The following is a 22,372-nucleotide window of genomic DNA, read 5'->3' as shown; positions in this document are numbered from 1 at the left end:
ATTTAGAAGACTTCCCACGAGATCAAAGTATTTCTAAAGAGATCTATTGTTCAGATGAAGGAGTTCTAACGGACACCAAAATAAAACTATTGTCGTCATCTAGATATGTGATTTATGCTCTAGATCTACCAGATCCACTGCCATCAAACTACTTTTGAATCACTATATCCACCAATATTGTCGTCCTCCTCAAGATCCATGATTTTTGGAACTAATCGCTACCACCAACGACGACCACAACATTACCAACAACCGCAAAGGCCAGATCCACGAGCATTGACAACAGAATAGGCATGATCTATGAGATCTGGCTAGCAGTGAAACTAGATCAACGAGATTCGACAGTGTTGCAACAACCTATTTGTCTAACTCGATTCTTAATGTGTCTCTCCTCTGTTTTACAATATGTATGTTATGATGAGGCTCTAATAAGTGCTTTTTTTACCTTCATATACTTTCTTTTTGTGGTTATTTATGGTGTTTTTCATCGTACTCCATATTTGCTACTGATTATGTGTTAAAGGTTTGATAAAAATCAGAATCAATAACTATTTCAAGATGCACACAATGTGTTTCATAATTTGCCAAAAATGAAAAAATTTAACTGTGAATAGTGTATTTTGTACATTAAGTTGTTAATAAGTGTATACACTTGTGTATTAATCTATGAACTACTTAAATTCTACTATTATATTTTATATTTATACATTTTGTATTTATAAATAATGTTAATTAGCTGTATAAATATAGTGAATGGCTTTTTTGGTTCACACAAGGTGTTTCTTTTTTATTTGTTGTGATAAATCTATTAGTCTATATTATTATTTTTTTGGAAAGGGAACTTCCCTAACGATGGTTTCCGGGCCAGCTTTCGCGCACCGACTAATCCCCCGCTGCAAACATGAGGCTTTGCCTCATGCTCTGGAGTCACTGCAGGCGAACCTCCATGGCCACAAGGGCTTAGTAGTGCCAGGATTTGAACATGGGTCAATAGGTTACCCATCATATCTTCCACATACCTTACCAAGTCACCACAACCCAAGTGGTTTTAGTCTATATTATTAGCCCACTTGTTTATGGGCTCTTTTTTGTCTTTATCCCATTAGGGTTTCTGTCTAGCTAGTATTTAGATCTGTTTTATTGATTGTAGTCTACATGCTTTTCTCTGAGAACCCTTGTAATTTCTCTTTGATATAATCATATGACAATGTTCTCATGGTATTAGAGAGGAGGTTTGATACGTTGTTAAAAATCTTTCTAGCAGTCATCTAGGGTTACTGTAGCATGCCGTTTTCGTTCATTATCACTGGTACTCGTCCTTTTTTTTATATGTTGATTTGTTGCTACTATTGATTCAGTGTTGTTGTCGGTTCGTTGCTACTGTCGGTTCGTTGTTGCTGTTGGTCATAATTAATGTTGATTCGTTATTCAGGTGATTGCTTCCGCTGGTTTGTTACTCCTTTCATTCTCAATTATTATATTGTCATTGTGGTTATTCATTCACTATCAACATGACTGGAAAGGATGATTCCCTTCAGTCAATCAGTACTCGTTTGGATGGAAAGAATTATACGTATTGGAGTTACATTATGAAGAACTTCCTTCGTGGGAAGAATATGTGGGGCTATATCACTGGGACTAAAGCCAAACCCTCAGTGCCTCAAACAGAGAATTTTGATATGTTGCTTGATGCTTGGGAGACTGATAACTCCAAGGTTATTACTTGGATCAATAACTTTGTTACTCAGTCCATTGGTATGCAGTTGGCTAAGTATGATGCAACAAAGGAAGTTTGGAATCACTTGGAGAGAATGTATACTCAGTCTAATTTGGCTAAGCAATACCAATTAGAATATGATAGTCGTGCCCTTCAACAGAATGACCAGAGCATTCAAGATTTCTATGCTGTTATGTCTGATCTCTGGGATCAATTGGCTCTTACTGAATCAAAAGAGTTAAAAGATTTTGAGCCTTAGATTGCTAGGAGGGAAGAACAACGTTTGGTTCAGTTCTTGATAACCTTGCATTCTGATTTTGAAGGTCTTCGTGGAACAATTCTTCATCGCTCTCCTCTTCCTTCAGTTAATTCAGTTGTCCATGAGTTAATTGCAGAAGAGACTCGTATCAAGTCCCATGCGAATAAAGGGTTTAAAGCAACCTCTACTCCTACTCCTGCTCTTGTTGCACTTGCTATCTCCTCCAGTCAATCTCGAGAAACTTTAAGAGTCGCTTATGATGAGTGTGCATTCTGCAAACAGAAGAATCATTGGAAAGCTTAGTGTCCATTGTTACTCAACAAGGGTAGATCTAGTCAACCTCAGTCAGGGAAACAAAATAGGTCTGGTTCCAGCATTGATTTATCTTCTTTTCGCTTGAGTCCTTTGTCGTCTGAGTTTTATCTTTGGCATTCTCGTTTGGGATATGTGTTTGTATCATGGTTGAATTTTTTAGCATCTAGTGGTGTTTTGGGTCATTTAAACTCTTGTGATCTTTTTGATTGTAGTGGTTACAAACTAGCAAAATTTACTGCTTTACCCTTTAATAAAAGTATGTCTTGTTCTACAGCTCCTTTTGATATTATTCATTCTGATGTGTGGGGTCCTTCCCCAGCATCCACAAAGGGTGGGTCAACCTATTATGTATCTTTTACAGATTATTATACTCGATATACATGGGTTTATCTTATGAAACGCAGATCTAATTTCTTTTGTATTTACAAAAATCTTAGAGCTCTTGTTAAAACTCAACATTTGGCTATGATTAAGTGCTTTAGGTGTGACTTAGGGGGTGAATATACCTCTAATGATTTCACTCAGTTACTTTCTTCTGATGGTACCATACACCAGTCTTCGTATACTGACACACCTCAGCAAAATGGTGTGGCAGAACGAAAACATCGTCATATTGTTGAGACTGCCCACTCATTGCTCCTATCTGCGCAGGTCCCTAGTGCCTTTTGGGGAGAAGCAGTCCTAACTACTGTGTATGTGATTAATCGTATCCCTACTTCATTGAATTCAGGAATATCTCCTTTTGAGAAGTTATATGGCCATCCACCAGACTACTCTTTACGAGTTTTTGGATGTACTTGTTTTGTTCTTCGTCCTCATGTTGAAAGGAACAAGTTGGGGCCGAAATCGGCTATTTGTGTATTTTTAGGGTATGGGATTGGTCAGAAAGGATACCGTTCCTATGATCCTGTGAGTCAGATATCATATGTTTCTCGACACGTTACTTTTTTGGAACATATTCCTTTCTACTCGATTCCTGCTACAGCCCACAATGAAACAAAGTCTGATCTTCTGCATATTGATCCTTTTAATGAAGATATAGTGAAAGACCCCAACTTTCGTATTTTTGAAAGACCCAAAATTTCATACTTCACAATATCATTACTCCAAAACATGCTACTTGCATATTCATAAAAGCAATATTTTACATTGATAAAGGGATTACAAAATATTGGATACAAACCGTCTATTACAAAGTGTTATATATTACATAACTAACCAGTATATTGTAATTTATACAAACATACACTGAAGTACAAAAGTACTATTATAAACTATTCTAAATCTTTCAACAATATGTGAACATACTAGTTACTTATCACCTGCAATTGTTAAACATTGATAGGGTAAGCGGTGACGCTTAGTGAGTTCAATAATAGATACAATATAACGTTAATACTTAAAAGTGGCAAAAGCAAAGAGGAACAACAAGACATCTGTGAAATCATGTGACAAGCGTTCATATCAATCAAAGACTTTATTCAAAGATATACTTTTCAATGCTTGATATACATCAATAAAACTTTGGCCCAAATGACATAGAAGACATGCAATTTCTAATTAACATCTTGTTAGATTTTAGGCTTATAGTCCTGTCTAACCATTTGCCAATGCCATAGAATAGAAGTCATTCTCTTACGAAGACATGCTCTACATGGCTAGAGGCTACGTACCAGTACCAATGTGAATCTAAGTCCTTTCACTAATCACATGGTCAAAGGTATTACAATTGCTATAAACATAGCGAATAAAATATCACGGGAAAATAACTCAGAATAATAACACTGAAAAGCACATAGCACATATAACACATAACATACAATTGTTCCTATATATTGAACTCACCTTGAATTAACCGAGGGTTAAAATAGTAATTTGGATAGCACTTCAGCTTTAAATATAACTTTCTATGTTGAAAACCGGGAGCTTAATTGAAAATCGGGCTCTGTGAATGTAGGGCTTCAAAATCGAAAAGATAAAATTTTCGGGCTTCTCGGGGTCCCGGGGCGTGTTTCGGGTGGTAAAATTGATATCGGGGCTTCGGGGAAAGTTAAAATAGTGAATATATGGAATTAGGGTGAAAAAGTGTCAAATTTTCAAAGTTACCCGGGAAGGCTCGCAGCCTCCCTTTATATAGGTGCGAATCCAAAGTCGGTTGGGAAGCAGCGAAGCAGCTCAGTGGCATCAGCAGCGAGGGGCACGAGGCTGCTGCGTGGCTCGGACGTGGCTCCTGCGAAATGAAACACGTGGCTCGCATGCGAGAGGGGGGCAGTGGTGGTGAAGCAAGACTCGGACATGCGTAGGGGCAGGTGGCGCTGCAAGGCGAGGCCACGACTCCGGTGACGCACCTGCTTCGTGCGAGGTGACGTGGCTGGTACTATTCATACGAGATTACTCGGTTTTCGGGCCCCGAACTTCTAAAATCCATAACTTTCGCATACGAGCTCCATTTTTTACGTTCTTTATATGCACGCGTAGCTAAAATTACGCTCTACAACTTTCGTTTAGACTTCGTCAGCTAATTTTGAATTTATTAAAATTCGTTAAAAATTCATAACTTTTTCATCCGACATCCGTTTTCGTCAGACTTTCTACCGTTGTACGACAAATGACGAGACCTTTGATTCTCTTTTAGGATGTATCGGTCAACTATCGCTCGATCTAAAATTCGAGTTTTTAGCTGTTTACTGCTAAGTTGAAACTTCGAAAAATCATAAGTGCCTCATACGAAGTCAGATTTTGGCGTTCTTTTTATCGAACTTCTTGGTTTAACGAATACTACGACTTTCATTTAGATTGCTAAGGATAAAAAGTAGTTTATCAAAAACTCACTTATTACATCATTTGGCGCCATGCCAGTTTTGTCGCGTATCTTCGGTTGGTTATAACTTTTTCGTTATAACTCGGATTTCAACGAGGTTTTTGCCTACAAGTTTCTAACGAGATTTTCTATACCATCAAATAATAAAACTTTACTTATTTAAAATTTTATATTTTCGCTAAATTTCACTATTTGGCTTTTAATTGGAATCTCATAAGACTTCCAATATTTTCTGAGTGACTCTAAACATAGTTTTATTTCATTTCTAGTAAAAACCATCTGTTAGAACTCAACACTCAATTTCACATAGTATTTAATAATTTTATTCATTACAAAACACAAATTTTATAACGTGTATGTTACATATAGAGTCTCAAGACTCATCTATGCCACATGATCCCTCAGCACATGACACACCCACTTCTTCAGAGGGTTCCTCAACTCCACCTGTTCCTGAGCATGATCCTCCGATTATTGAAGTTGAGGATCCTCCTCCACCACCACCCCTCAGGAGATCTTCTCGTCCTGTCAAGTCCACCAAGCTACTAGATATTTCTTACTCTACATATTCAGGACCGTTTTCTTCATTTATAGCAAGCATCCATCATCTGTCTGAACCTGAATCATTTAGAGAAGTTGTTTCAAATCATCTTTGGCAGAATGCTATGGATGAAGAACTCACTGCTCTTCATCAGACTCATACATGGAATTTGGTTTCTCTTCCTCTTGGGAAACATACGATAGGTTGTCGTTGGGTGTACAAGATAAAAACAAAAGTTGATGGCTCTGTTGAGCGATATAAGGCTAGACGTGTAGTAAAAGGGTATTCCCAACAGTATGGTTTTAACTACAAGGAGACATTTTCCCCAGTTGCAAAGATGACGATAGTTCGTACTATGATTGTAGTCGCATCCGTTCGACAGTGGAAGTGATGGGTTTTGTACAAACAATCCTATGTGTGCATGCAACCCTAGATTTGTATCTATGTTTTCTCTATTAGATACACAACTTTATGAACACAACAAGAACCATAGCTAGCAGGTATATATTTCAGAATTTATATAGATGAGTAGATCACATACTTCTTGTTGTTATATTGCAATAACAACACTAATCTTCAATCTCTTGGTCTTGAAAGCAAGTACCACAAGTGTAGTACCTCTAATGGCTCACAAACACCACAAGCAATTGGAGAGGCAAGAGAGAGAGAGAGAGGAGAGAGAGAGGGTAGAAATAGGCTCTAGGAACCATAGTGAACAACTGGCCGATTTCCTTAGGCTTAGGGGTCCTTATATAGGGTATAGATTAGGGTTTCAGTCCTTATCCTTATCCAGTTGCTTGCCCACCAAGTAACCATAAGATAAGCCTTGAAAGCCTTATCCTTGGACGATTTCAAGGTCCTTATCCCCTTGAATTCATCCACCTCTCCCATAGGGCATCCATTGCCCTAATATGCAACCATCACATAATTACAATTCAGCCTCTGTTGTTTAATTAATTACATTTGATTACAAAATTAATTCTTAATTAATTATTGACCAATATTAATTAAACAATATGATTTCTCCTATTAATATATTATTCGTATAATATATTAATAAATCATAATAACCTCTTTCTCAATTATTTCTCCAACAAAGTTGCTTTCGTGAAGGCAACCCAAAAGGACCATGCACAACCGGGTCAAGTATATACCAAATATGGTTACGGACTTAGACACTAATGCAACAGTCTCCCACTTGGATAAGTCTAGTAACTACAATTGTAAGTATAACTCGATTAGCAATCGTAGCTCTCAAAGATGCTGTCAAACTCTGATCTTATCAGTAACCTGTCCTTTAGATAAGGGATTGTATAGTCCTCTGTTTTAGATATCGTGCGGACAATCTCATGGAACATAGTCATACTCATTGTCGAGCAGCTGGTTTCTCGATCTCAGATTCATTTTACATAGAACTTAATTGAACACATCAATTCAGTCCTGACCGGGCCCAGCACATAAGTCAAAATCAAAATCATCGAGGGGCCCTGATATCGCTTTTATCCTCTAAAGATAACAGAAACAGATAAACTTCAACTTATATGAATTTACTACTCACTAATCAATTATACACAACAATGCGTTTTATGACATCACTTTACTGATACGGTTTCGAATTATCAACGTATAATCAATTAACAACCAATAAACCATATATCTTGGTTTTAAGACCATATGATATTATCATCTTGCGATCACTCGTGAGTGATTCCAGCAAGCGCGGGTTTATTCCATTGCTCAAAACTTATTTATAAGCACTCATGAATGTTGTAACAAACCTTTGTTATGTCTAATACCTCTTAGACAATCTATACACCAATTCATGACAGTCTTCATTCATACCTACTTCCAACTTATGAACGATTGTGGATCGTTTGAATAATTCGATTATTCTTAATTAACTGAATTATTCAGGAAGTCAAAACATGGAAAGCAAATTAATAGTCAACCAATTAACATAAGACAGTAGCTATACTAATAAATAACACTCCTTTATTTAATCATCAAATGCCAATTACAGTTATTTATTACTCATTTCAAAACTATCTAATCCAAACTAACATCATCCTTCAGCCCAATGCTTCTAGCGTGTTGCAAATGCTTAACCCTACTCAGTCCCTTCGTAAGCGGATATGTTGGGTTATCCTCTGACGATATCCTCTTAACCACGATTCCTTCTTTTATCCGATGTATAATAAAGTGATATTTTATGTCGATATGTCGAGAACTACCATGATCCCTTGGTTCCTTGGTCAAGGCAACCGCTCCTTCATTATCACAGAAAATTTACATAGGCTCAGTTATGGCAAGTACAACTCCAAGGTCTCAAATGAAGTTCTTCAGCCGTATTTCCTCCTTTGATGCTTCACTCGCTGCAATGTACTCTGATTTGCACGTTGAATCAGCTACGGTTTCTTGCTTGGAACTTTTCCAAGTCATTGCTCCTCTATTAAGGGTAAAGACCCAGCCGGACTGCGAACGGTAGTTGTCCCTATCGGTCTGGAAACTGGCGTCACTATACCCTCACACCTTTAAGTCATCACTCCTTCCGAGAACCAGAAACCAATCCTTGCTCCTCCGAAGGTACTTAAGGACATTCTTGACTGCGGTCCAATGTGCTTTGTCGGGGTTCCCTTGATATCTATTGACCATGCTCAAAGAGAAGGCCACATCAGGGCGAGTACAAGTCATAGCATACATGATTGAACCTACTGCAGAAGCATAAGGTACTCGACTCATCTCTGCTATCTCAGCTTCGGTACTTGGACTTTGAGTCTTAATCAACTTGGAATTACTTTGGATCGGTAATTCTCCCTTCTTCGAGTTCTCCATACTAAAATGTTTTAGTACCTTGTCAAAGTAAGTATTCTAACTAAGTCTTATTAGTCTCTTACTTCAGTCTCTCACTATCCTTATTCCCAAAATATAGGAAGCCTCTCTGAGGTCCTTCATACTGAAACACTTCCCGAGCCAGGACTTAAGTTCCTGTAGTTTCGGGATGTCGTTTCCTATGAGTAATATGTCATCAAAATATAATACAAGAAAGATAACTATACTCCCACTAGATTTGACATATAAACATGATTCATCTTCACTTCGTACAACTCCAAACTCTTTGACTTACTCATTAAAGCAAAGATTCCATTTGCGAGATGCTTGCTTAAGTCCATAAATGGACATCTCAAGCTTGCACACTCTATCGGGATGCTTCGCATTGAGAAAACCCTCTGGCTGAGCCATGTAAACATCCTCAGCCAACTTCCCATTAAGGAAAGCGGTTTTAACATCCATTTGCTATATTTCATAATCATGAAATGTAGCAATGGCTAGCATCACCCTAATAGACTTAATTTTAGCAACTGGTGAGAAGGTCTCGTCATAGTCAACTCCGGGAGTTTGAGTAAAGCCCTTCGCAACCAATCGTGCCTTATATGTGTGCACATTCGCATCTATGTCCGTCTTCTTCTTGAAGATCCACTTGCACCCAACTGTCTTACGTCCGGGCACATTGTCAACCAAATTCCAAACTTGGTTGTTATACATGGACTAACTCTCGCTGTCCATCGCCTCTTTCCATTTCGCAGACTCCAGGCCTGCCATGGCTTCCTTATAGATGTTAGTTCCATCTAGATTTACTAGTGTACTGTCACTAATATACATGTCCCCTTTGGTAGTAATATGAAAACCATACAATTGGGGTTGAACTCTAACTCTTTCGGAACCTCTAAGAGGTAAGGATTCGTCAATGCGTTCAACTAGAGTTTCCTTCTCAGGTTAAGCACCAGCGTTAGAGGTTCCTTCATCGCTCGACTCTTGAATCTCTTCAAGATCGATTTGCCTCCCACTGTCTCCTTGGTTTATGAGTTCTTGCTCTTGGAAAACCCCTCTCCTCGCAACGAAGACAACAATGTCACTCGATCTATATAAGAGATACCCAAAGGATTTCTGCGGGTAGCCGATGAAAATACATCGCTCACTATGAGGTTCGAGCTTGCCGTGAGTCTCTCGTCTTAAGAAAGCCTCGCAACCCCAAACCTTAATGTGTGACAACGAGGGGGCTTTCTCTGTGCACATCTCGTGAGATGTTTTGGTAACCTTCTTTGTAAAGACTAAGTTAAGGATATATGTAGCAGTCTCTAAGGAATACCCCAAAATGAGATAGTTAGTGAAGCATGACTCATCATGGAACAAACCATGTCCAACAACGTTCGATTACGCCTCTCAGCCACACTATTCAACTACGGTGTCCTAGGCGGCATCAATTACGAAACTCTTCTGCATTCCTTGAGATAGTCGTGGAATTCAAAACTTAGGTACTCTCCTCCGCGATCAGATCGAAGCATCTTGATTTTCCTGCCCAATTGATTCTCCACTTCTTGTTTAAACTCTTTGAACTTTTCAAAGGTTTCTGACTTGTGCTTGATTAAGTTAATATAGCCATATCTACTATAATCATCGGTGAAAGTCACATAGAAGCGGTTCACGTCCCTTGTGGTGGATCTAAAGGGTCCACATACATCAGTATGTATGAGATCCAATAAACCCTCACCCCTTTCACAAGTGCCAGTGAAGGGTGACTTGGTCATCTTTCCAAGTAAACAAGACTCGCACACGTCATCATCCGTAAGGTCAAATGTCTCCAACACTCCAACCTTTTGGATTTGGGCTATACGTTTCTTGTTGACATATCCAAGACGACAATGCCACAAGCATGCTTTATCCAAACCATTGGAAGAATCCACATACAACACATCATTTCCTAAGTTATCTACAACTGTTACAGTTTCATAAATTCCATTACAAGGAAATGCTTTAAAATATAAGACACCATTTAGATAAGCATAAATTGAACCTTTCTCATTATCAAATAAATATCCAAATCCTTGTCTAAACAAACCATGAAATGAAATGATGTTTCTTGCCATATCTGGCGAATAGCAACACTTATCTAAATCTAAACCAAATCCATTACTAAGCGCTAAAGAATACACTCTAATCTTGGTGACAGGCGACGATCTTATGTTTCCCATGATTAGATTTATTCTTCCACGTTCCACATCTCTATTTCTTCTTAGTCCCTGCAAATCAGAACATATGTGAAAACCACATCCTGTATCAAGAACCCAAGAAATAGTACATGATGAATCATTAGATTTAATTGTGTAAATACCTGTGAAAGACGGTTTGATGTTCCTATCCTTGATGGCTTGTAGATATTCCGGGCATCTTCTCTTCCAGTGTCCTATTTTGTGATAGTGGTGACATTTTTCCTCCTTAGGGTTTGAGTTGGGCTTAGCGGGGCTGACTTTCGTTCCACTAGTAGAGGAACCATCTTGGGGCTTTCCCTTATGGTGGCTCTTTGAAGGAGCCTTCCTCTTTTTGCCCTTCCCTTTCCTAATGGACAAAACAGGAACAACGGGTGGAGTGGGAGTTGGTGCAATAGATTTGTCCTTGAGGTTGCTCTCAGCAGTCCTTGGAGTTTTCTTAGGGTGACTTCTTCTTTGTTCATGCGGTAGGTCATGATAAATTGGTTGTAGCACGAGGGCAAGGAGTGGAGAATGATGTCGATAGCCAAGTCTTCCCAAAGTTAACATTTAACTTGCGAATACGATCAACATACCTTTGCATCTTTTGCAAATGCGAGGTAAGGGATTCTCCACTTCCTATCTTAGCGGTGATCATGTTCTTGATGATCTCATAGTGCTCTTGCCTTGCACTTTGGTAGTACCTCTCCAGCAAATCTTGGTGCTTTTCATAGGGATTCATGTCCTCATAGGACTTTTGGAGTTCAAGATTCATAGTGGCTAACATAATGCAATGGACTTTCGTTGCATCACGCTCATGGGTCTCAAAGACGGCCATTTCCTTGGGAGTAGCAATTTCCGGATTGATCTTTTCAAGCTTCTCGTCAAGGACATATTCTTTGTCCTCGTAGTGGGTAATCATGCGAATGTATCTTATCCATTCGTTGAAATTTGATCCACCGAATGTCACCTTTTGACATATGCTCATTAGCAAGAATGAACCAGCAGCAATGTTGTTTGTGTTTGCGTTAGACATCTGCAAATAGAAAGGAAAAAGTTTTCTTAGAATTGAATACCTAATTAAACACCCAAAATGAGAAATTAGGGCTAGGATCCAACAACATTATTTACACATTAGAAAAGGGATGTCATAGTCCAACATGCAAATAATTTGGAGGTAAGTGAATGACGATTCACTAATTCTTCACTATGAAAACCATAAGGCTTAGGTTTTAAATGTATTGAGAATTCCTAGATTTCTTGAGATTCATTGAACTTTTCAATGGCATGTTTAAATCTCGATATGCCCCTCTTGTTTATGACTAGGATGCCGAGGATCACAAAGCGGGTGTGAATAACCATGCAAATATACATGGTGCCATCATTGTTACAGTCACCTATTCGATGTGCCGGTTAACCCTTTGACACATTTGCTTAGAACCAATTAGTGTGCTGGTTAACCATACACGCTCCACTAACTTCTTAGCAAGGGTGCAAAGTAATTTTATGGGATTGCATCAATTCACTTTTGCCTACAGTAACTAGGATTGGGAATTTGTAAAAACGTTTAGTTACATTATATAGTTTCATTATACTTATTAATGAAGAGAGGATTGCCCTATCCTACCCGTTCGGCTAACGACCCTCCACCAATCAAGGAAGCAGTGGGTAAGAGTGGATACCGATTAAACAGCCATTTTATAGGCCATAACCTTATACCCCCCCTTATAGATCAGCTTCATGAATGAGGCCTACTAATGGTAAGACTAGTATTTTAGTTATACATACATACATACATATATACATATATATATATATATATATATATATATATATATTAATCTTGTAATAATATAATAGTATAGGGTGTATTTTAAACATTTTAAAAATACTAGGGTTTTAATCTCAATTTAAAATTTTCAAAATTTATAACTTTTAAATTAAAATTTTAAATATTAAAAATCTTGATTTAATAATTATCTAAATTAAACAATTAATTTTAATTACTAAATCATAAAGGATTATTATAAATTAAACAATTAATTTTATCCTAATCCCTTATATCCCTCTAAATTTCGAAAATTAGGAAGGGGATAATTCAAAATCTTTAATTACTATATTTAACAATTAAATGATAGTTACAAGATATGTGATTATCCAAATCCCTAGATTTTAGGAACTTATCTTGGGGAGGAGGAATATCTCGAAAATCTAGGGTTTGCAAACCCTAGATCTCGAAATCTTGGGCAACAAGGAAAGGATTGGAAAAAGCCTTCAAAATTTCGAACACAAGGGTTCAAGAACCCTAAAATCGAAATCCTAGCCTCCTAGGGTTTGTTGGCCATAAACCCTAAAGTGTCAAATTCATACAATTGTATAATACTAATTGAAAACAATTCAACCAAAGGCTCTGATATCACTGATAGGTTTTGTACAAACAATCATATGTGTGCATGCAACCCTAGATTTGGATCTATGTTTTCTCTATTAGATACACAACTTTATGAACACAATAAGAACCCTAGCTAGCAGGTATATATTTCAAAATTTATATAGATGAGTAGATCACATACCTCTTGTTGTTATATTGCAATAACAACACTAATCTTCAATCTCTTGGTCTTGAAAGCAAGTACCACAAGTGTAGTACCTCTAATGGCTCACAAACACCACAAGCAATTGGAGAGGCAAGATAGAGAGAGAGATGGGAGAGGGTAGAAATCGGCTCTAGGAACCCTAGGGAACAAGTGGCCGATTTCCTTAGGCTTAGGGGTCTTTATATAGGGTATATATTAGGGTTTCAGTCCTTATCCTTATCTAGTTGCTTGCCCACCAAGTAACCATAAGATAAGCCTTGAAAGCCTTATCCTTGGACGATTTCAAGGGCCTTATCCTGTTGAATTCGTCCACCTCTCCCATAGGGCATCCATTTCCCTAATTTACAACTATCACATAATTATAATTCAGCCCCTGTAGTTTAATTAATTACATTTGATCACAAAATTAATTCTTAATTAATTATTGGCCAATATTAATTAAACAAATATGATTTCTCCTATTAATATATTATTCCTAGAATATATTAATAAATCATAATAACCTCTTTCTCTATTATTTCTCCAACCAAGTTGCTTTGGTGAAGGCAACCCAAAAGGACCATGCACAACCGGGTCAAGTACTTACCAAATATGGTTACGGGCTTAGACACTAATCCAACAGGAAGATATTTCAAATGGATGTCAAGAATGCCTTTTTGAATGGTGACCTTCATGAAGAGGTTTATATGACCCCTCCTCCAGGAATTCAACACCGACCGAGCGAGGTTTGTTAGCTTCACAAAGCTTTGTATGGGCTCAAGCAAGCCCCTCGTGCTTGGTTTGAGAAATTCTCGATAGTGATTACCTCTCTTGGATTTGTCCAGAGTAATCACCATTCTGCTCTGTTTGTTAGATGCTCGAGTGCAGGACGGATTCTTCTGTCCTTATATGTGGATGACATGATTATTACAGGTGATGAGCATGGTGGTGTTGAGACTTTGAAGCATGATCTAGCTCGTCAATTTCCTATGAAGGATTTGGGCTTGCTGTGTTATTTCTTGGGTATTGAGGTCGCTCAGTCTAAGAAAGGGTACCTTCTTTCCCAAACTAAATATATATCTTACTTGTTTACACGGGCGAGACTTTCTAAGAATCGTACTGTTGATACCCCTCTTGAAACCAATGCTCGATACTCTCCTACTGATGATGTTCCTTTGTCTAATCCGAATCTTTATCATACTATAGTGGGAATTTTGGTTTATCTCATAGTCACTCATCCAGATATTTCTCATGTTGTTCATATTATCAGTCAGTTTGTTACTACACCTACCTCTGTTCATTTGCGAATTGTTCTTCGTATTCTAAGATGTCTTTGTGGCACTCAGTTTCAGACTCTATTGTTTCTTTCGACGTCTTCTCTTGAGTTGCATGCCTATAGTGATGCTGATTGGGATAGTGATCGTCATGATCGTAAGTCTAGCACTAGATTTTGTGTATTTCTTGGAGAGTGTCTTATTTTATGGAAGAGCAAGAAACAGGATGTTGTCTCTAGATCTTCCACGGAGGCTGAATATCATGCTATGTATGTAACTACATGCGAGATTATCTAGTTATGGTGACTGCTTGCGGATATCGGAGTTTACATTTCGGCACATACTCCCTTGAATTGTGATAATAAAAGTGTGATACAAATTGCAAAGAATTCTGTTTTTCATGAGCGGACGAAGTACAATGAGATTGATTGTCATTTTACTCGTCATCATCTGTAGCTTGGGACCATTTCGTTTCCATTTGTTTCATCAACTTTGCAGCTTGCAGATATATTTACGAAGGCTTTATCGACTTCTCGGTTTAGTTTCTTATGTGACAAACTCTCAATGCTTATTGCTGCGGCATTCTGAGTTTGAAGGGGGGTGTTAGTCTATATTATTAGCCCACTTGTTTATGGGCTCTTTTTTGTCTTTAGCCCATTAGGATTTCTATCTATCTAGTATTTATATCCGTTTTATTTCTTGTAGTCTACATACTTTTCTCTGAGAACCCTTGTAATTTCTCTTTGATATAATCATATGACAATGTTCTCAAAATCAAATTTAAAAAATGTATAAATATATATAATATTTGGTTATCTTATTAAAATAATATAATGGGTGATTAATTAGAAATAATCAAATTTGGTGAAAAACAAGTGTTAAGTGTTAGTAAAAGAAATGCTGAATTTTAAACCAACTTTAAAAATAAAAAAAAAAAATTAGTAGTTTCATTTGTCGATGGTGGTGGTTGTACCAACGTCTATAGTTTGATACATCCGACACAATGCATTACTTTTTTATTTTCTAATTGGACGTACAAACCCACCTCATTTTCTCTTAATTAAAGTGGTATTTGTACAAGTAGTCCCTATCTTTTTTATAAGCTGACGGTTCTAGAAAGTGTATAACAAATTTCATATGATATTAAACGTTACAAAAGTGATCCCTGTAGAATTTAGATTTGACAGATTCTATTTTTCCGAAAATAAATTCATGTTTTCTTTTAAACGTGGAAACATAACTACATAAACCGAACCTACTGTTTTCAAATTTTCTAATTAATAATATTTTTAATTATTTTTATTTTGTGATTTACTTGTTTTAACATTTGATTCTTAGTTTATAAAGGTAAAATCTTATCAATATGAGATTTTGAAATAACGAAACATTTTTATAAAAATTATTACGAATGTTGCGATTAACGTACTTGAATGATTATTAGTTTGTTGAATGAGACAAGTGGATAGTTGAAACAAAATGAACTCATATGATGTTTTCTAGGATGTTGCCTTAGAAAAATTTGTTGGTGGAATATAGGGTGCAGGTTAACAAAAAAGCTTCGGTTAGAACTTATCGGTTATGAGATAAGTTTTTCCGTGTTTTGTAGTTGTTCACACATAAATGTTTATTATGTGGTTTATATGCGGCTTTTCGATTATTTATTCACAATGTATTTTATGATAAGTATGGTTCTGTGTAAATGTTATTTTGGATTTGTTGTCTACTGTGTATTTTTTTGTGACATTTTTAGTGGGAACGGGTGAGGTGTTTAATCGCCGTAAACATGACGGATGTGTGTGATCGGTGGGGATGTGAATTGAGATTTATACTCATTTCCTTGGATATTTAAAATACTTGAGTGCAATTGATGATGAGTTGTCTTAAGGAGAAGGAAAATGAACAGTTGGTTCTTTCTCTGGACAATTAATCGTTCCCTTAAATTAAGTCATTGGGCGATATATTTGTTGTATGATTTATTGAAGATATATGATAAAACTATTTGTTATTTTTAAGTGATGGACACGTATGTGCAACACGAACTCATTAGGCCCAAGGTTTACCCTTTTACAAACTTTAAATGTGCACAACCCAGGAAACTATTTAATAAGTGGAAGTAAGAAGCCTAGGGAGAAGGATTGATCAACAGGACGACAAAGGAGTTCCGCAAAGACGTAACAACTGAAGCTCTTCTTTTGAAGACTTTATTTTATTTTATTTTGCTTCTGTTGTAGGTTAGTCAATAGTTAAGTGTTAGAATTCATCTTGGGAGATGTTGGAATGATTATTTGCTATATAATCTATATATGAAAATTGGGGTGTTACAAGTTGGTATTAGAGCGATGTTTAAGCAGATTAGGTGTTTGCATAAACACTTAAGCTTAGACGAAAGGATCGAGAGGTAATCAAACGACTAAATTCGACCACATATCGCTTGTAGCTATCACGACTTCATGGAGATCTGGAAGGTTTGCTAGGGTCACCCCGGAGGAAGAACACATCCCAATTGGAGCTTATATTAGAGCGTCTGGAGATGTACCATAAATTACATTGATCCTTAATTGGATTTACGGTTGTGGCCAAGGAAGAGGAGGCATGGGTAGAGGAAGAGGGCGAAGAGTAGTCACAACACCGACAACTACACCATCTGGCCAAGGCAGCTCCGGCTCCCACCGTGGTCGAGGTCGAGGTCGCAAAAGAGGTCACGTGACAAATATGATTGCAAGAGAAGAGTTGGTTGATGAGATTACTCAGGCGATTCGAGCCACATTGCTAAATGTAGTTGTTCAGCCATGAGATGAAATAATGAGTGATTACCAAGGTAACTAGGGCGGAGGTGAATAAGACTACGAGTATAGTATACCAAAGACAAATTATGACCCAAGCATTGCACAACCCTCAAGGCATAATGACAACCACGATTGACGGGGTTGTAGTTACAAGACATTATTGAATTGTAAGTCACCCATATTTAATGGAGAAATTGATCCCATTTTGTGATCAAAATGGATCATGGAGATTGAGGGAACATTTGATACTAGCAAATGTGCGGCTGAGGACAAGGTGATTTATATTGCGATAATATTAAAGGGGTGGCAATACATTGGTGGGGCATGGTGAAGGAAGTTAGGGGGCGTGAGGTGGCCAAGAAGATGTCGTGGGATGAATTTCTTAGAATCTTTAAAGAAAAGTTTTGCCCTCAAACGGCGGTTAAATAGTTATAGGAAGAATTCTTGAGATTAGAACAACGGAATATGACTGTGAGAGTGTACACTAGAAAGTTCACTGAGAAAGCTAGATTTGTAGAGTTTTGTGTGTCTATAGAGGAAAGGAGTGTTGAGAGGTATATTTGGGGACTAAAAACCGCCATTTGTGAATTTTTAGAAATTCAGATTCAATGTACCTTTCAATCTGCTGTAGACGCCACAGAAGGCCGAGAGCGAGAAAAGAGTCGTCAGGGTGAGAATAAGGATTCTGTAAAATGGAAGTTGGAATGTTCAAATGCAGATTCAAAGAAAGGCATGACTTCTAGTTCAGATCGTAAGTATGAACAACAGTCTGGGTTAAAACAATGAACTGTATGCAAATGATTTCATAAAGGGGGTGTAATATGAACCAAAGAACTTGCTATAAATGTAGAAAGGTATGACATATCGCTTCAGATTGTAAAATGTAACATCCCAAAATGAAGTCGAAAAATTTCATTTTCATAATCATTTAAGAAAATCATAACCATCAAAGATCATAATAAAATCATAAGTTATGTATCTCAAATCATCATTCAAAAAGCTATATCAAAATCATGTCTCAAAATACCAAAGTCTAAACATCCGAGGCTGCAAGAATGGTGTGTGAACTACAATCATCTCGAGCTCTTCCCTTTGCTACCGGAAGTACCTGAAACCAAAACTGAAAACTGTAAACACGAATCTTACTGAGTCTCCCCAAACTACCATATACCATACATATAAACACATAATAGCATACATTGGGCTTTGCCCACTACATCGGGCAACGCTCGGCATCGGATGAATCTGGCATGGGGCCCTGCCCGATATCGGACCGAAGTCCAGTTTACACAAAACATATCAACAAGCATAAACAAATATCATAAAAAATAAGCTAAAACTTCCTCGGGCTTACCTTGGTATCGGACCTAAATTCAGAACATATAACACATAGCATGTAAACTAAACATTCCTCGGGCTTTCCTTGGCTGCGAATCGAAATCCAGAACATATAACATCTAGCATATAAAATAAACATACCTCGGGCTTTCTCCAGCATTGGACTGAATTCTAGAACACATAAATAAACACATGCAAGAATCACAAAAACATCAAGCATAGAAACATTTCTTGGGCATGCCCCAGCATCGGACCGGTGTCTGGAACATATAATCTACATCGAGCTAACCCCGGCATCGAACCTAAGGCTCAATCTCCCAAATCACCTAATGACTCTAATATTTCTTCATCTTCTATTTGTGATAAACAGGATATGTCATGGGAGAGAGTATTGTGCAAGGATGACAAATGTCAACCTACTTTTAAAATGGACTGGGTTCCAAAGACCAACTAATCCTGCTCTGTGTCGGAGCAGCTATGGAGGCATATCATCAGAATTCCGTTTGTTGGTAGTGGTTGTTCCAGGCACATGATAGGAGGAATCTCTTAACTGTACAACACTCAGAACATTGTTTCAGAGTATGTGTCCTTTGCGGGAAGGGGAGAAAGGAAGGGATCACTCATGCGTTTTGTGCTTAACGATGTGAAGAATTTTAGGATCTATTATGAGATTATACGTGTTGTTTTCAGACCTTCTAGATTCAAATTCAATCAGTGACTTACGGTTTGAGTATTCTTCTTGATACACCTGAGTTTGTCTTAAACTAATTCATTTTGAAGACAATTTTTATATTTTCTTATAGTTTTTCATTAGTAGGTGTTTGTTGGGAAGTGATATCAACAAGTGATAACATGCAATCTGAATCCATGTAAATTACCAAAGCTGAAATGTCTAGGCTCTATGTTCAATGTGCTGGTAGGCACAAAGGATTCAAAAGGACTAGACTTAGATTGAAAAATGAAAGGACTAGACAATATAGACTTAGATAGTTTCATTTGGACTCACAATACGATGCTCGGATAGATTGAGCAGCGAGATAAACATGGGAGCCTGGAAGATACACTAAAAGTTAATTATCTACAACTGTGGTTTAACTTTTCCTCGATGTATGGACTCTGTCCTTAATTTCGATATTGACGGGACAACCAGGGAAATTCTGATAAATTAGGTATGCAGTAGGTTATTTTCTTGCTTTCTTTCTGTTAGTCATATGTTGCCTCCTCTACGTGATCGGAAGATTCGACCTGGACTACAACATATGCAACTCTGTCTCTCTACATATCCCTCTATGACATTCTTTCTACATGTTAGCCATATGTTGTCTCTTTTACGTGACTGATAATCCAACCTGGTACACAGCATATGCACCATTCTACTTCTCAATCCCTCTAAATCTGGTCAGTCATATGATTTACACTTTGCGAGATCGGAAGATCTGACCTGGGTCTACATCATATGCACTCTAAATTTGTCTTCTCCCAAAATAATTGTCTGCTCACCTAAAGTAAGGAGTATCTCAGAAGTTTTTTATTGTTGGGTATATCAAGAAGCGGGAAACATGTTCTAGTACATCTATATCAATCAATTAATGGGTTGTCTGTGGATCTCGCTGCCTAATTTAAGTGGAAAACAATATCCTTGGTCGTTGTCAGCTAAATGTCCATTTAAGAAAATAGATCTCATTGTCTTGTCACTTATAACTTGTCCAATTTGTCAACATCCTTTGTGTTTAAGTGGATCACAATACCGGTTATTGACCAGATCTAAACATGTAGGTGTGTGTAGATAAACGATATTGGATTGCCTGATAACTTTCATCCCAAAATAGTCTTAAATTTAGCTTTTGTTTTTTGTTTTTATTAAATTTGTTCATAGTTTTCCTCTATGAATAAATTTAGGGGAGATTAAAAATCAAAGATAAAAAAATAAAAAAAAAATCCAAAAGTAGTGTTATTTTTGTTTTATTTCTTGATCAGAAAAATCTATAAATCTAAAAATATTTTTGTTTATGTTTTATTTTTTTTTTCAGAAAATATGAAAAATCAAAAAATATTTTGTGCTAACTTTGTTTTTAGTTTTGTTTTGTCTTGAAATTTGTTTTGTATCGAGAATTTCTGAGCCAAATGCATCAAAGACTTCACATTCGAAGGAGCAAGAAATGAAGATTATTCTTTCAACATTCAATCCTTCAACCCCAGAAGCAAGGTGAAGTTGTTCTTGAATATTATGTGACGGATTACATTGAAGCCTCCTCAATCAGTCTACTACTATCTATGAACCTGCAAAAGTGATCCAGGAGATTAGTTCTCTCTATTATCCTCATTGGAGATTCTCAAGTTGAAAGCACTATCTTTCAAGAATGTTATCAACAAGCCTCCTCACCCAATGTGCGTTCAATGTCAAATTCTGAAGAAAAGCCCAACTGCTCGAGATGAAGTCATTTATTGAAGATTCATATGTTCATCTTGAAGTCGTGAAGATATTGAAGATTAAAGCTGAAGCTAAACTCAAAATGAAGATTGATAAGAAAAGCCAACTACCTTTTTAGGGAGAGTTTATTGGGTCAATTAGAAAAGAAAGCTTTAACCAAGGGGGAGATTGTTGTGTCTAAAATTATGGTTTATACTTTGCTTTTCTAGGAAACTATATTTTTTTGTAGTGTAATATGTGTTTGCAACTATGTTCACGGCCAGGTTGGTGTGTATGGCCGTAAACGAGTTTACGGCCGTAAACCCATTCACGGCCATGAACCCGTGTATGGCCCATGTTCCATATATATATATATATATATATATATATATATATATATATATATATATATATATATATATATATATATATAGGTGTTAGGGGTGTGGAGTGGTTAAGCAGTGTACGACCAAGAGAGAGAGAAAGGAGCTTAAGTGTGTTTGTGTGTGTGTATGTGAATCTCATGTAAAGGAGCATCATTCCACTCATCAATACATTGAAGATTCATATTATTCTTCTTCTCCTTATTCTCTAGTTTGATCTGGAATCATCCAATTGATTGGGATTCCGCACCATCAATTGGATCTGATTGATACACAAGCAGATTAGGGACTTATAGGTACAAGTTGCAAACTTAACATTGCTTGTTTCTGGATAAACACAGATTTCAAACACTGATTTTGTTTTCTCAGACCAATGCGTCAGAGCAATGAAATCTCCAGTTCCATCAAAATTTTTGGGCTTTACATTAGTAAAGTCTTTATATGAACACTCGTGAGGGTGTCCAAGACTTTTGCTATGCTTGAAATTGTAAGCACCACTGCCAGCTCCACTAGTACCACTGGCATTTATTTGTGTCATGGCAGCAGCCATGGTGGTAGTTACTGCTGCTTGGAAGACAGCAACATCGTATTGAGAGGGTGCTGGTGGAGGCGGTGTCGGTGCTTCATTGACATTGACATGTCTCGGATTCTTTCTAGGAGGCATCTTTATCTTCAAGATATAAAAATGGAAAGTTAATAAGACGTCAATAGTGAAAATAAAATCATATGTATTTAAACTAATTTCATTAGTTCTACAGGCATTCATAAAGAGTTCACATAATAGTCCAATACAAGGAGAAACTTGTAAAATGACAATGTGATATTGGATAATGATTTTTCGAAGGAAATAAGATGCTTGTCATATATTGGTATATTTGATACATAGAATTCGTAAAATTTGACCTTGTAATTGATCTACAATATACCA

The 22,372-nt window shown here is 37.1% G+C and overlaps 1 protein-coding gene across 1 annotated transcript; it reads left to right on the top strand.

Moving 5' to 3' along the window:
• Positions 1–1,511: 1,511 nt before the first annotated feature.
• On the top strand, positions 1,512–1,976 carry LOC145046194 (uncharacterized). The gene has a single exon (XM_078994494.1). It carries the CDS (start codon positions 1,512–1,514, stop codon positions 1,974–1,976), a length of 465 nt encoding a protein of 154 aa, XP_078850620.1.
• Positions 1,977–22,372: the final 20,396 nt, after the last annotated feature.

The sequence above is a fragment of the Lactuca saligna genome, chromosome 5, assembly GCF_052625555.1.
Source record: "Lactuca saligna cultivar CGN05327 chromosome 5, ASM5262555v1, whole genome shotgun sequence".
Classification (NCBI taxonomy): Eukaryota; Viridiplantae; Streptophyta; class Magnoliopsida; order Asterales; family Asteraceae; genus Lactuca; species Lactuca saligna.
Note: the sequence above shows the minus strand (reverse complement) of the source record. Positions and strands in the feature narration are given on the sequence as shown.

Bases quoted from the DNA above. Each gene is read 5' to 3' on its own strand.
- LOC145046194 (XM_078994494.1), top strand. From the start codon at position 1,512: ATGACTGGAAAGGATGATTCCCTTCAGTCAATCAGTACTCGTTTGGAT.